The following is a 14,346-nucleotide window of genomic DNA, read 5'->3' on the forward strand; positions in this document are numbered from 1 at the left end:
TTCCCATACTTTGTTATACAGACCTAGCAACTTCAAAGATGTTTTTACACCTAAGTGTTTTAACATAACATAACAAATTTCATCCTTTCCTGGAGATGTAAGCCCTGATCTTATAATCGCTCTCCTCATTTCTTCTAAGGTAAATGGAGCGTCCATTGTACTAGTTATGTCCTCCCTTCTCTCAAATACTCCTGGATAATTTGATCTGGTCTTTTCTCTTCCTCTCTTACCTTCTTCACTCAAATTATTGGAGCTGTGAATTTGAATTAACACTTTTGCTAACATTTCAACCTTCTCTCCATCCGAGACTGCAACTTCCTCCCCCATCTTCAGTACTGGGTAGTTCCACTCCCCTCTAATTCCTCTCATACTTTTAATCATGTTCCACACCTCTCCCACGTTTGTTGATCTACCTATTTTGTTACAATAAGTTTGCCAACTTTGCCTTTTTGCATTTCGTATAATTTTCCTTACTTTTGCTTGTGTTTGTTTATACTTAATTAAATTCTGAAAATTATGAGTTCTCCTTAATACACTCAGAACTTTATTTCTCTCTTTTATCACTTCACCACATTTATCTGTCCACCACAGGACTGCTTTCCTCTTCATCTTCCCTTTACTCCTAGAAATTGTCTGCTTAGCAGCATCGAATAATATACTTTTAAATTTCCCCTCAATCTCCTCAGTATCCCCATTAAGATCTATTTCACCTATTTCCCTCTCACAAATAAACTCAAACATATCCCACTGTGCTCTGTTAAAAACCCACTTCCCCAGTCCTTGTTTTTGAGGGCTGTGCCTTTGCATTAATATTTTACACACTATTCCTGTGTAAAATATTAATAAAGGCAAATGACTTCCTATAGAGGTTTCTTCTGATACATCCCGCTACTGGATCTAAGCGCTGCTTTCGATACAGTAGATCACACTATTCTTTTAAATAGACTCAGACACCTTGTCGGCCTCTCTGGCACTGTTCTTAAGTGGTTCACTTCCTATCTCACAGCAAGAAAATTCCTGGTTAGTTTGGATACATGCTCCTCAAGAATGCATGAGATAAAATGTGGTGTGCCCCAAGGATCAATTTTAGGCCCCATTCTTTTCAATCTATATATGCTCCCACTTGGCAGTGCCATCAGGAGACATGGGATCAATTTTCACAGCTATGCTGATGACACACAGCTGTATATTTCCATGTCTCCTGATGCCACAGGGCCACTTGATGCCCTTTTTAACTGTATTTTAGACGTCAAATCCTGGATGACAGAAAACTTCCTGCAGCTCAACCAGAGAATCATGGGGTGGGGGTGGGGGTGTAGGGGTTGGGGTTGGGGGGCCGGGGGTGTTTTTAACATGTAAAGCACTTTGTGCTACATTTCATGCACGAAAACTGCTCTATAAATAAAGTTTTGATTGATTTGATTGATTGACTCACATATCCCAGGCAAATTACTAGACACTAGAGTTAAATCAATAAAAAAGTACTGAAGTGTTCCCTGTGTGTACATTTATTCTCGTCCCTCTCCCATCATTTAAACATACCATATTCTTTCCCTCTAATAAATCCTCAACTATTTCTCCATTTGCATCTGTTCTCTTTCCTCCCCACAATGTACTATGAGCATTGAAATCCGCACACATCACCACCTTGTTCTCATCGACCCCTTTAATTTGTGATAATTTTTCCATGTCTAGTTTTCGGCATGGATTGTAATAATTTATAATCCTAATTTCCCCTTCACTTGTCCATATCTTTACAGATACATACTCCTGCTCAGTTCCTACCATCACTTCCCTGTATGTAATATCTTCACTTATAAACGTTGCACATCCTCCCCCTACTCCCCCCTCCCTATCACATCTAACAGAAACATATTCTGCCAATCTAAAATCTAACTGTGACTTCAACTATGTCTCTTGCACAAAAATAATATCTGGTTTACTGGATAACTCACTTACTTTTTAAATTCCTGTACATTAGCCATCAAACTTCTAGCATTCCATTGTATCAGGAGAATCATTAACACTGCTATCCAACCCATGACTGGTCTTGGCTTGCCTGCGTACTGAGGTCACTTTGCACCTCTTCCCAGGTTAATCATGTGCCACAATAACAGTAAGAGGATGGGAATGAGGCCTACATGGCAAGGTAAGAGAGGAAGGGAGAGAGCGAGCCTATGATGCCCACTCAAAGTCAGTTAGTTTCCTCAAAAGGTGCTCATATGAGGGTTCATTGTTGTCCGCTTCCTGGTCTTTGAGCCTCTTTCAGGATTGATGCCCAAGAAGTACCTGTTAATAAGCAAAGACAGTTTCAGTTTTAAATAGACTTATGTATTGCAGGCAGCATTTATCAAGCTGAGTCATCATCCTTCATAATCTTACACACACACACACACACAGAGGAAAACAGCAAATAAAGTTAATGACACATGTACACTTTAGCTAATAGTGCTAATATCATTTAAAATACCACAGATGTACTGCAAACAGATGTTCTGCATGCAGCTCACCTTCTCCATTCAGCCCAGAAGAGAAGAGGGAAATGGCCTCTTCAGGCTCAGTGCCGAGTTTGGTTATGTCATGTGACTTACCAGGGAATATTTGAATACAAAATTTCACTGTAATAATACTGTTGAATGCTGTGAAATCCTTGCATTTTTTTTTTATTTTACTGTGTTGCTGTGATATTACAGACCTTGTTGTGATATAACAGGGGTGTTTTGATTGCAGCATTTTACTGTAAAATAACAGTTAAATGCTGTAAAATCCAAGGATGCTGTAGTTTTTACAGGTATTCATTGGGATATTACAGGGGAACTTAATTACAACAAGTTACTGTAAAATAATACTGTCAATTATTGTGAAATGCTGGTAATTTATTACAGTGTATATATTCTAAACTATACTGTTTTAGGTACTGAGGTCAGGGTTAAATAATACGAGTCTGAGACGAACATTGGGCCTTTCTGTGGCCAGTCGTGCACCATCTTTACATGCTTCAACTTTAACTTCACACACTTTATACATGGGATGGGTCCTTTTTCCTTTTTTCAGTAATTCAAACCTTTGTAAAATTTCAATAAAGTCATATTTAAATTGCACATGCCATCAGCCAGCAGGTGTGTTACAGGACACAGTGCAGGTGTTGTTCAGATATATTCATTAATGCTCAATGTCCACCACAGAGTACCAGTGTACTACCTGGAGGGGAAAAAAACTTAAGTGAATTTCCACAATTTAATTAATTAATTAATTCATTCATTCATTCATTCATTCATTCATTCATTCATTGTGTGTGCTGACTGCAGAGCCTCGCCTCACTCAGCGATAAAATGCGGAGATAGACAGACGGAGCCTTTAAAATACATTTTAAAAACTTGTGGTTAAAGGCAGAGTGTGTAGTTTGAAAGAAGAAGGCTCACCACTTTGTTATTACATGGTAAAATATGATGAATGGTAATTAAATTCTCCAAGAATGTAACTTATACATGCCTCGTGAGTTTAGTGCAATACTTTTCCCATCATGACTCAAAGCAGTATTTTGTGGTTTTCTATAGGCTAAGACCATGAAGCTGAATGGTTTAGTCGTTTACATGAACAAATCCATGTGTGCTCCACGCATGAAACTGCTTAGTCTGACCTCAGGGCAAAGCAAACGAGAAGCTCGCACGCACAGCAGTACATACTAAACATCTTAAACATATTTGCCACATCCTTTACATCCAGCCACTCATTCCAGCATCTCTGCAGACTCTGCCTGAGGGAATTACCCACAGTTCATTGTGTTTTAACGTGAAATACAGGGAAGGAAGGGCAAGTCCAGCCCAGTGGACCAATAATATCTTGCAGGACACATAATCCCACCCAGTTAGGTTAGATAATATTCCTCAACCTGGTGACACGGCTGTGTCAACTCTCTCCAGAGTTGTTGAAGTTGTCGTGGTTTAAGGAACATTATTTCTCACTTGGTGTGAGTCCCTGGTGATAAAGTGAGTAATCTATTGTTTATTCGTTCAGTCCTGTGCTGTTTCATATGCTTGATGTTTTATTACTGTAGATATGGAAATTGCACCTGAATTTGCTGCATTTGCACAGAATCAGTGACGGACAGTTTTCCCTATTGTTCCCTATTGTTAGGTTTTCAACCTAAGGTCTGGGAACCTCCCGGGGTCCTTCAGAGGGTTCTCAGCAAAATGAGGCCAAATTTAATTTCACTATGATTTTTTTCAATTTAAATGAATGAATGAATGAATGAATGAATGAATAAATAATTAAATAAATAAATAAATAAAATGAAATTATTTATGAATGACTATTTTAACTTTATGTTTTCACCTCACCTCATCTTATAATATCAGGGTCCCAAAGGTGATTTTTTTTTTTTTTTTTTTTTTTTTTTTTTCAAATGAAAGCTGGGTTTAATGCAGGTCATCTTGGGCGTTTGGGACATGTAATGCAAAACACGAGGTTTACATTGGACATTGGCCTAAAGGACAATATTAAATAGTAAAATACTGCTGCTGTATTGCTGTTATCTCTCTGGATGACTATCTCTTTCGATATTGTGTATATACTTAATGCTTTAAAAGCCAACGTGAAATATTATGAACTAACCCCTCACACAAAGCCATATTTACTGTGAGACAAACATAGTGTCTGGTGAGACTGGACGTTTGAGATGGGGCGAGTTCACCCTCAGACCTCTGCGACTTCTCACTTTTCCTCCTCCTCTCATTCACTCTCCACACCTCCTCATCCTCCTATCAGCCATTTGATTTTCCCTCCTGGTATTTAGGCATTAATGAGCTTCTCTGTCTCTCTGTCTGAGTCAGAGATCCTGTATGATGGAGAAGACCACTGACTACTTCCTCAGGTATAAGAACTACAATTTTGACATTCACACCACTCCAGAGTACATTGACTCTCTCCAAAGCTTTGAGGTCCGTGACAGTGACATATTCCTGGTCACGTATCTGAAGTCAGGTGAGCATTTGGCCGACAGATACTTTTTTTGCACTCACAATTTTTGGCCTAGGGTCTCATTATTATTATTATTATTATTATTATTATTATCATCATCATCATCATCATCATCATTATTATTATTTTATCAGCCTTTCTTGACTCAGTGCACCGTCAAAATAAAGTAGGAGCCATTTCCATTTGTCTCTGTGGTTTTTACACTCAGGCACCATATGGACTCAAAACATCATCATCTCCATTTTGGAGCAAGACGGCGGTCTTCCTGCTCATCCCACCAACATGAGGCAGATGCCGTGGCTGGAGTACAAGCCCAAGCACGACATCTCGCAACGACCTTCTCCCCGGCTCCTCATGTCTCACCTCACGCCCCGTCTCATGCCTCCAGGCCTGAAGAATAAGAAGGCAAAGGTAACGGACTGAGCAATAGACTTTTAGATAAATGCGGACAGAAATGCAAGGTGTTTGGAGGTCGATTGCCTTGCTTGGAAATTGTAAGAGCATGAGGTGGAGTAGAAAATTTTATGAATCAGAGGAAACACTCGTCAATTTTGGGTGTCTGTGTGTGTGTGTGTGTGTGTGTGTGTGTGTGTGTGTGTGTGTGTGTGACTGAGGAGCACACACGCGGCGAACAAAGTTAAAACAGCAGCGCACTGACATAGATTGTGTAACAAAACGAAGAGTTGCCACTCCGCTATATTTTCACTGGCTAACAGCAGCACACTGGCTTAGCTTGTCTATTCATAGAAGAGGTATCACTTCGGCTTATTTTTCAATCTATGTTATCGCATGCATACTAGGCTACTGCTCATTCATTGGCAGCTGAATTGTTAGGTATGTTTGATAAGCAATTAACATTTTTAAAATAATAATAATTTAACATACTGTTAAATTAAAAAAAAGTCAACATGGTCAAAGACTAAAAAAAGACTATTGACTAAAATACTTTGTAATTTAGTCGACTGAAACTAGACTAAAATACTTTGGATTTTCGACTAAAAGTAGACTAAAAAGCCAAGACTTTTCGTTGACTAAAATGTGACTAAACAAAAAAGAATACAAGTTGACTAAATATGACTAAAACTAGTCATATGACACAAGACTAAGACTAAAACTAAATAGAATTTAACACTGGTTGTTCATTTCCATGACAGATTGTCTATGTGATGCGCAACCCAAAGGACAACATTATGTCCTATTACCACTTCTGCTGTGCCTTAGCCCACTGGGAGACCCCCAAGAGCTTCGAGGACTTCCTGGAGCAGTATCTGGCAGGAAACGGTGAGTTCATAAAAACATATACTGATTGTCAAAGATGCTGAGAGTGAACAATTGAGGGAAGAGCATTTTTTGATTCACATTATTTCACTTCATTTTGCCTTTTTTTTTTTTTTTTTTTTTTTTTTACCATATTTCCTCACTCACAGATGTTGTTTCTTGGACTGTATTTCTGTAGTGCTTTATTAGTCTACTGGCCACTCACAGCTCTTTACAATGTTTGCCTCCCCAATCCTGGGAAAAAGGGGTAGGTCTCCCCCACAAAAGTCATTGGAAACAAAACTATGTAGTACTAAAACATGCAAGAAATTTTGGAAGCACTTGTGTTAATTATAGAGGGAAAACAATGTGGTTTTAAGTTTAGAAAGATTGACACACCCCTCTTTCATGCTACATAGTGGTTATGTCCACTGCACCTCCTGGTTTGCTGCCAACTCTTTGTGTGTGTGTGTGTGTGTGTGTGTGTGTGTGTGTGTGTGTGTGTGTGTGTGTGTGTGTGTTGTGTGTTGTGTGTGTGTGTCTGTGTGTGTGTGTTGGTTTGCCCACCTCTGGTGAGTCGTCACTCTGAACTTAAAAAACAAGGTGATGGACATGTTTCCTCCCACCTTCCCTCTGTTGAACAAAATTTGTTTATCGTTCGTTTTCTGGCCTCCCGCCTGCCGCTGTAGCTCTGCCCCCCTGATGCCTATCTGACTTCTGTCCCCAGCTCTAACCATAGCTCCCTTTCAGGTTGAGAAGCAAACTCAACTGATTTTGTATCCTCAGTATGTCCTGAGTGAGGGGAAAAAAGTCCCAGGAAATCCCATTGGTGGAAAGTTTTGAAAATCACCTATTTATGACCATATATTACCAAAAAACACTGTTTTTAACACACAGGGGAAAGGGGTTCAAAATTTTACTTTCAGATATCACTATAAAAATTCATAAGTTGATTACACACACAAAGACAAGAAAAAAAGTCAATTACAAGTTCTTTGAATTATTCTGTTTACACATGCATATCACACATTATCTGATTTGATATGCACTAATAAGGAATATAAGGAATAAATGCCAGAACAGATATTTAAACAGTGAATTAAAAGGTTACTATATATATAGTAACCTTTTAATTCACTGTTGCATAGTAACCTTTTAATGCAAGGTAACTATATAAATAGCAACCTTTTAATTCATTGTTAAAATGTCTCTTCTGGGATTTATTCCTTATATTCCTTATTAGCGCATATCAAATCAGATAATGTGTGATATGCATGTGTAAACAGAATAATTCAAAGAACTTGTAATTGACTTTTTATAGTGATATCTGAAAATAAATTTTGAACCCTTTCCCCTGTGTGTTAAAAACAGTGTTTTTTGGTAATATGTGGTCATAAATAGGTGATTTTCAAAACTTTCCACCAATGGGATTTCTTGGGACTTTTTTTCCCCTCACTCAGGACAAACTGAGGATACAAAATCAGTTGAGTTTGCTTCTCTTGCAATTTGTCCTAGGTTGACCCCAATTTTGGCCTAAAATTACTGGACTACTAACCATAGCTCCCTTTCAGGTTGTTTGCTTTGTCACAAATGTCAGATTTTTTTTTTTCTGATAATGAATATATTGTTTAATTATGAAAATTGGTTTTCATATCAAAATGCCCCCCAAGACTTTGACTCAACCCAGAAACCAAATTGATTATCAATGCTGGCACACAGGTTTTGATCTGCAAACTGTAAAGGTGTAACATCACTTCTGGGTAAAGCTTCTCTCTGCTCCTCTTGGCTGGTTGTGATGTTGGTGACTCTCAGCTTTCATGGGGAGCAGGCAGGAGCAGATTGCTGATGGTGAAAATGTGGCCAATAGGGGGCGCTGGGGGCATCACTTTTGGTGTCCCTCCTTAAGAATTGCTGAAGGGAAATTTTTCTGTCTTTTGACCCCCCACCCTCTCAACAAGGAATTGGAATATCCGCCCTTGCCGGGAACCTTCCAATTACGAGGCGACCGCTCTACCTCCTGAGCCGCGCCGCCCCATAATTTCTGAAATAAAAATCTGATTTGAGGAAAATATTAAAACAAAACATGAATGTTTGTCTTCTTGCAGTTGTTGGATCTTCCTGGTTTGATCACATCAGGGAGTGGCATGATGAGAGAGACCAGTACGACATCCTGTTCCTGACATACGAGGACATGGTTCTGGTAAGCTTCAGCCCTGCAGGCCTTGTGGTCTCCTCTGGGGACGTCCAGGGACCTGAGGCTGGTGAAGAGTCTGGAAGAGAAATGCATTTCAAATCCATTTGATGCTTTGTATAGAGTGAAAGTCATGTTCATCAGTGCTGACTACCAAATAAGTAATTTCTCAATCACCGTTTCCTTTCTCAGCTTGATTTTTTTGTCTCTCTTTTAGGATCCGAAGACAGCAGTAACTAAGATCTGCAGCTTCCTGGGGAGAAAGCTCAGCGAGGCAGGGATTGATCACATTGTTGAGAAAACGGCTTTCCAGAACATGAAGAATGATCCAAAGGCCAATTATCAGTTCCTGCCAAAGGACTTCCTCAAGGGACCGTTCATGCGCAAAGGTAGTATAACCTCTGAACTGTAGATCCTGTTCAGGTTTCTGTAAACAGACATCAAACATGACATTTTATTTATTCATTTGTTTTTTATTGCAGGTAAGATCGGTGACTGGAAGAACACCTTTACTGTGGCCCAGAGCGAGAGGTGTGATCAGATCTTTGAGGAGCGACTGGGTGACCTGGCACTGAAGTTCATCTGGGACGCAGAGCTAGCGCCGCAGCCTTAGACGATGTGTATCGCAATTTTCTCAATCCAAGAAGTGTGCATCTTAAACATTTATGACATTTATGACTATTAGATTAGATTAGAGATTAGATTAGATTAGATTAGATTAGATAGAACTTTACTGATCGCTTTGGGGAGGTTCCCTCAGGGAAATTGTGGAATGTTGCATTGTGCCGTCCATATGTAATCACAAAGATAGCCAGTAAAATGATGTTTTCCACCTGACTTTTCTGTCTCATATTGGGGAGAAATGAGAAAACAAAGAGCACAAAACACAAACAAAACTAGACTGGGAGAATGAATTTGAACTTGGCTGCTAGTTAGTAGTTACTTTACCAAGTTACTGCTTCTGTAGAGTAACAAGTTAGTTTTTAGGCTTTCCTCCAGGGTTAGGGTTATTATGGATATCATCCCCTTAAACATTGGACGTCGTATGGACGTCCAGATCATGTCCATATTGCGTCCGTCCGTCCAAGACTAGATATAGACCTATTCTCGACGTCCAAAATAGGTCAACTATTTGGACATCTTATTATGACCCCATTTCGACGTCTTTATGTAGTTGAACATCTGGACGTCTAAATTATTACCCAACTTCGACGTCTTTATGCAGTTGAACATCTGGACGTCTAAATTATGATCAAATTTCGACATCGTTATATAGTTGAACATTTGGACGTCACATTATGACCAAAATTTTGACGTCGATATGCTGCTGAACATTAAGACGTCAGGATAGGTCAATTTTCAGGACATCTAAGACAAATGTAGTATAGCCCTTAGGCCTAATAATAATAATAATAATAATAATAATGATAATAATAATAATAATAATAATAATAATAATAACAACAACAACAACAACAACGACAACCGAGCCAGTAAAAAATGTAAGACTTGTTTCTTAAATGACTTTACCGTGGTGCAGTGTCTAATGTGGATTGGTAAGGTGTTCCAGAAATGCGGACCTCTGAACGTAATAGAAAATTGTGGAAAAAGTAGACCTAAAATAATCGGAATGGAGATTATTATATGACCTTGTATGTCTATGGTATAGAAATTGTGTATTGAAGAAGAAGAAGAAGAAGAAAAAGAAGAAGAAGAATCAACGCCGTTGTGATTGGCTAAAGCATTGCGTCAGCCCAACGTACTACTTAAGAGCCACTCCCATCGGCTCAGGTATTGTCGAAGCAAATCGCAACTGGCAGACAGTATCGTCGACGTCCCCATCATCCGTCAGTCATCCGTCAGTCTTCAAATTGTAGGTAAGTTGTCAGCCATCGGGCGTCTAGTTAATATGTTCATCTAAAGCGTTTGCCCTTTTAGCTTCGTTTTGTACATCTATTTCAAACCGGTTGTCGTTACAATTAGTGTTGCATCCGCTAACGTTAGCTTAGCTTAGCTTAAGGGCGCACGAGCGCCCTCCAAAAAAAAAAACAAAAAAAACAAAAAAAACCCGCCAGTTTTCTAGACTAACATATTGACCCACATAAAAGACGACCCTGATTTTAAGATGACCCCTCTTTTGCAAGACCTTTTTTTTCCGGAAAAATAGGCTACTTTTTATATATACAAAATCTTGTTTGGATTAAAAAAAAAAAAACAAAACAAAAAAAAAACACTGGTCGGCATCAGGCGGGCCGGCCGCGGTAGGAGTAGTAGGCTAACATGTAAGGGCGCAAGCCAGTAATTTCGCCTAGGGCGGCAACATAGGCAGAACCGCCACTGTATATAGAGCAATGCACAGCGTTATAACACGGTGCATTTGTGTGACGCTTGTTCTAAAAGTAGAGTTTGGATTTTCTTTTATTTTGTTTTAGTCCTATCACAGGCCCAGCTTTGTGACTACCGCCTGCCCCAGCTAGCAGCACCATTAGCAGAACCGCGTCTGCCGATGGCCACTCCCGGCCATCGGCAGACGCTAACAGTCACCGCTAGTTGAAGTTAATGTCGAGCTAGCTCACCTTCCGGCCCTCACACATGTTATTAACCGAGGTTTTAGCCGTCGATAATGGCCTGTAGTTGTCTTTGCTCCAGGACAGCTAACATTAGAGGGGCCAGCAGGCAATGGCGGATCTGCCTATGTTGCCGCCCTAGGCGGAATTACTGGCTTGCGCCCTTCCATGTTAGCCTACTACTGCTACCGCGGTCGGCCCGCCTGATGCCGCCCGGTGGGTTTTTTATGCAAACAAGATTTTGTCCATATAAAAAGTGGCCTATTTTTCCGAAAAATTGTCTTACAAAAGAGGGGTTGTCTTAAAATCAGGGTCGTCTTTTATGTGGGTCAATATGGTAGTCTAGAAAACTGGCGTTTTTTTTTTTTTTTTTTTTGGCGGGCGCTCGTGCGCCCTTAAGTGGATTGAGCCCTGGGCGGTTGCCCACACAGGGTATCCGCGGGTCTTGAAAAGTATTAAAAGGTGATAAATCAATTTTGGGAAAATTAAGACCCTTAAAAAGTATTAAAAAGTCTTATCACGACTTTATAAAGTCTTAAATTTTGAAAGTATTTTTTCTGAATTAGTTGTTCAAGAGTTTGAGTCCCAAAAACATCGTAAAAGTGTGTGAATTTATTCATTTTTATTAAAAAACAAAGATGAACAGGTACATAAAAAACTAGGCTATTATGGGTGCGTTTGTAAATTGTCTCTGAGAGCGCCAGAGCGAGCGAGCAGGTGGGTGGAAATTCAGAAGCACAAAGTACGCTCTGGCGCTCCCAGTGCATATTACGAACGCACCGAGATATTACATGAATCCATGCGTTCAACTTAACTAGGGCGGAATCGCGGAATTTGCCAAATAAAAAGGAATCTATTTTTAACGCGGAATCTGACATAATTTGAATGAAATGCTGTTTTGTGTGGAATATGAACGTATGTCTGGGGAGAATTACATGGAGGGAAGCGAATCTGGGTTGCACAACCCCTCCAGTGGTTTCACCTGCACCTGCACCACCAAGAAAAAACATTACAACACCTGCACCGGCACCATACGAGTCCAAAAAGCAAAGCAATTCTCCAGGCTACAGCAGCGCACTGACATAGATTGTGTAACAAAGTGAAAAGTCGCCACTCCGAAATATTTTCACTGGCTAACAGCAGCACACTGGCTGAGCTTGTCTATTCATAGAAGAGGTATCACTACTTTATTTTTCAATCTATGTTATCACAGGCATATTACTGCTCATTCACACAGGCATACTACTGCTCATGGTAGTTGAATTGTTTGGTCTGTTTGATAATGAATTTACATTTTTAAAACAAATAATAATTTAGCATGTACTCCTGCAAGATAATTTATTATGTTCCACAACTCATAAACATACACTAACACTACATACCGAGTGTTTGAGCAACATATCTTCTCTGGGCTACAAAAGATCTGTGGTAAAAAGTACTCTGTTGTTGTGCGGTGAGGTATTAAAAAAATATTGAAAGGGTCTTGAAAAAGTCTTAAAGGTATTAAAATTAACTTCAAGATTCCTGCATATACCCTGCCACATTGCCCATAGCAAAAACCGTTCCTGCTAGCAGGTCGAGGAGACAAAGATGTCCAGAATAAAGACGTGGGGAGTGCGCTCTTCAGAGAGTCATGAAGAGGGGGTTGGCACTGGCAGCCAAATACATAACAATTTAGTGCAATGGAGTACTGAGTTCAGTACTGTAAAGCTAAAGTGTTGCTAAATCTGTCTTATCTTTCTTTCAGGTGGTTTAAGGTCCTTTTCTGACCGTGGGCGTAAGGTGTCCTGCCCCTCAAAGAGAGTCAACTGAACAAGGTATAGATTATGATGACGTGCTTTTTTTGCACACACCCAGTCAAAGGCATTGTGAGATCAAGCTGACTTATTCTTCATCTGTATCTACAGATGGCTAACAAAATGCGAGAATGGCGTAAACGCAAAAGAGACATGGATGAACTTCTACGTCACTCTGACAGTGAAGCTGAATATCAGAGCATTGACATCACTAGCGATGCTGGATCTGGGATACAGAATAGTAGTAGCAGTAGCAATGTGTCTGAGGCCCCACACAGTTCAACAAGTGAGAGTATTCCTGACACAACATGTGATTTTGATTTTGACAGTGATGTGGACTATTTTTCTACGGACTCTGAAAATGAATCAGATGATGAAGCTGAAGTGATTAGCAGCTTTGAAGATGACCTGAGAAAGTGGGCTATAGAGCACAAAGTGACACACAGAGCACTTAACGGGTTATTGTCCACGTTAAGAAAGCAAGGGCACCTATTGCCTATGGATTGTCGGACACTCCTCGCTACACCACAGCAAAACACATCAGAGCCTAAATGTGGGGGGCACTACAAGCATTATGGCTTAGAGAAGGGAATTTGTCGTTCCATAAGTCTGATGGACAGTACTGATGTGCACCTCACTGTAAACATTGATGGCATCCCACTTTTCAAAAGTAGTGGAGTCCAATTCTGGCCAATACTGGTTAAGTGTGGCAGTTTTGATCCCTTCATTGCAGCCATATTTAGTGGAAAAACTAAGCCAAGTCCACTTGAGGACTACCTGAAAGACTTTTTGACCGAGTACAAGCATCTCAAAGACAATGGCATAGTTTACAAAGGCCAGACCTACACTGTCAATATTGATGCTTTCATCTGTGATGCACCAGCAAGGGCATACATCAAATGTGTTAAGGGTCATACTTCCTATGAGAGTTGTGAAAGATGCATTATCAGAGGTACTCGTGTGGAGGGAAGGATGGTATTCAGTGACCATGAATGCACTTCACGAACAGATGACAGTTTCTCTAGAGCCGAGTACAAGAACCACCAAACTGATGTCAGCCCCCTCATTGCTGCAGAAATTCCTTGCGTCAGTTCATTTGTACTAGATTGCATGCACATTAGGGGTGGTGAAAAAAATCGATGATCGATTAATCACGATTATGTTGTGGATGATTATGAATCCATTATTAAATTTTTAAGAATCGATTATTTGGTGACACTGTTCTTCACGCTTCACCAAGCCGATCAGCGATTCGCGCTCGATCCCCTCGCGAGAGGTTAGACAAACACCGCGAGACAGCAGAGGAAAGACACAGACGAGAAGGAGCGCGGTAATCGAGAATCGCTAATAATCGAAAATCGGTTGTTAATCGAATCGGGACCTCAATAATCGTAATCGAATCGAATCGTGAAATCACACAGATTAACCACCCCTAATGCACATGGTCTGTTTGGGAGTAGTAGACGCCTTTTAATCTACATGACTCGAGGCCCAAAAATCTGCCGTCTATCTGCGAGGCAAAAAGAGGCAATTTCACAAAAACTTATTGCACTAA

At 40.1% G+C, this 14,346-nt stretch overlaps 1 protein-coding gene across 1 annotated transcript; it reads left to right on the forward strand.

Annotated features, from left to right (window-relative positions):
• The first annotated feature begins 4,844 nt into the window (after positions 1-4,844).
• Positions 4,845-9,155, forward strand: LOC115364046 (amine sulfotransferase-like). Its single transcript, XM_030058459.1, has 6 exons — positions 4,845-4,983; positions 5,189-5,391; positions 6,135-6,261; positions 8,343-8,437; positions 8,646-8,817; positions 8,911-9,155. Exons 1-6 carry the CDS (start codon positions 4,845-4,847, stop codon positions 9,039-9,041), a joined length of 867 nt encoding a protein of 288 aa, XP_029914319.1. The 3' UTR covers positions 9,042-9,155.
• The last annotated feature ends 5,191 nt before the right edge of the window (positions 9,156-14,346 follow it).

Source organism: Myripristis murdjan, chromosome 8 (genome assembly GCF_902150065.1).
Source record: "Myripristis murdjan chromosome 8, fMyrMur1.1, whole genome shotgun sequence".
In the NCBI taxonomy this organism is placed as follows: domain Eukaryota; kingdom Metazoa; phylum Chordata; class Actinopteri; order Holocentriformes; family Holocentridae; genus Myripristis; species Myripristis murdjan.

Excerpts from the sequence above, each read along its gene's own strand:
- LOC115364046 (XM_030058459.1), top strand. The coding sequence starts at position 4,845 with ATGGAGAAGACCACTGACTACTTCCTCAGGTATAAGAACTACAATTTT. Across the intron at positions 8,438-8,645 it reads CATACGAGGACATGGTTCTG|GATCCGAAGACAGCAGTAAC; the intron begins GTAAGCTTCAGC and ends TCTCTCTTTTAG. Across the intron at positions 8,818-8,910 it reads GGGACCGTTCATGCGCAAAG|GTAAGATCGGTGACTGGAAG; the intron begins GTAGTATAACCT and ends TTTTTATTGCAG.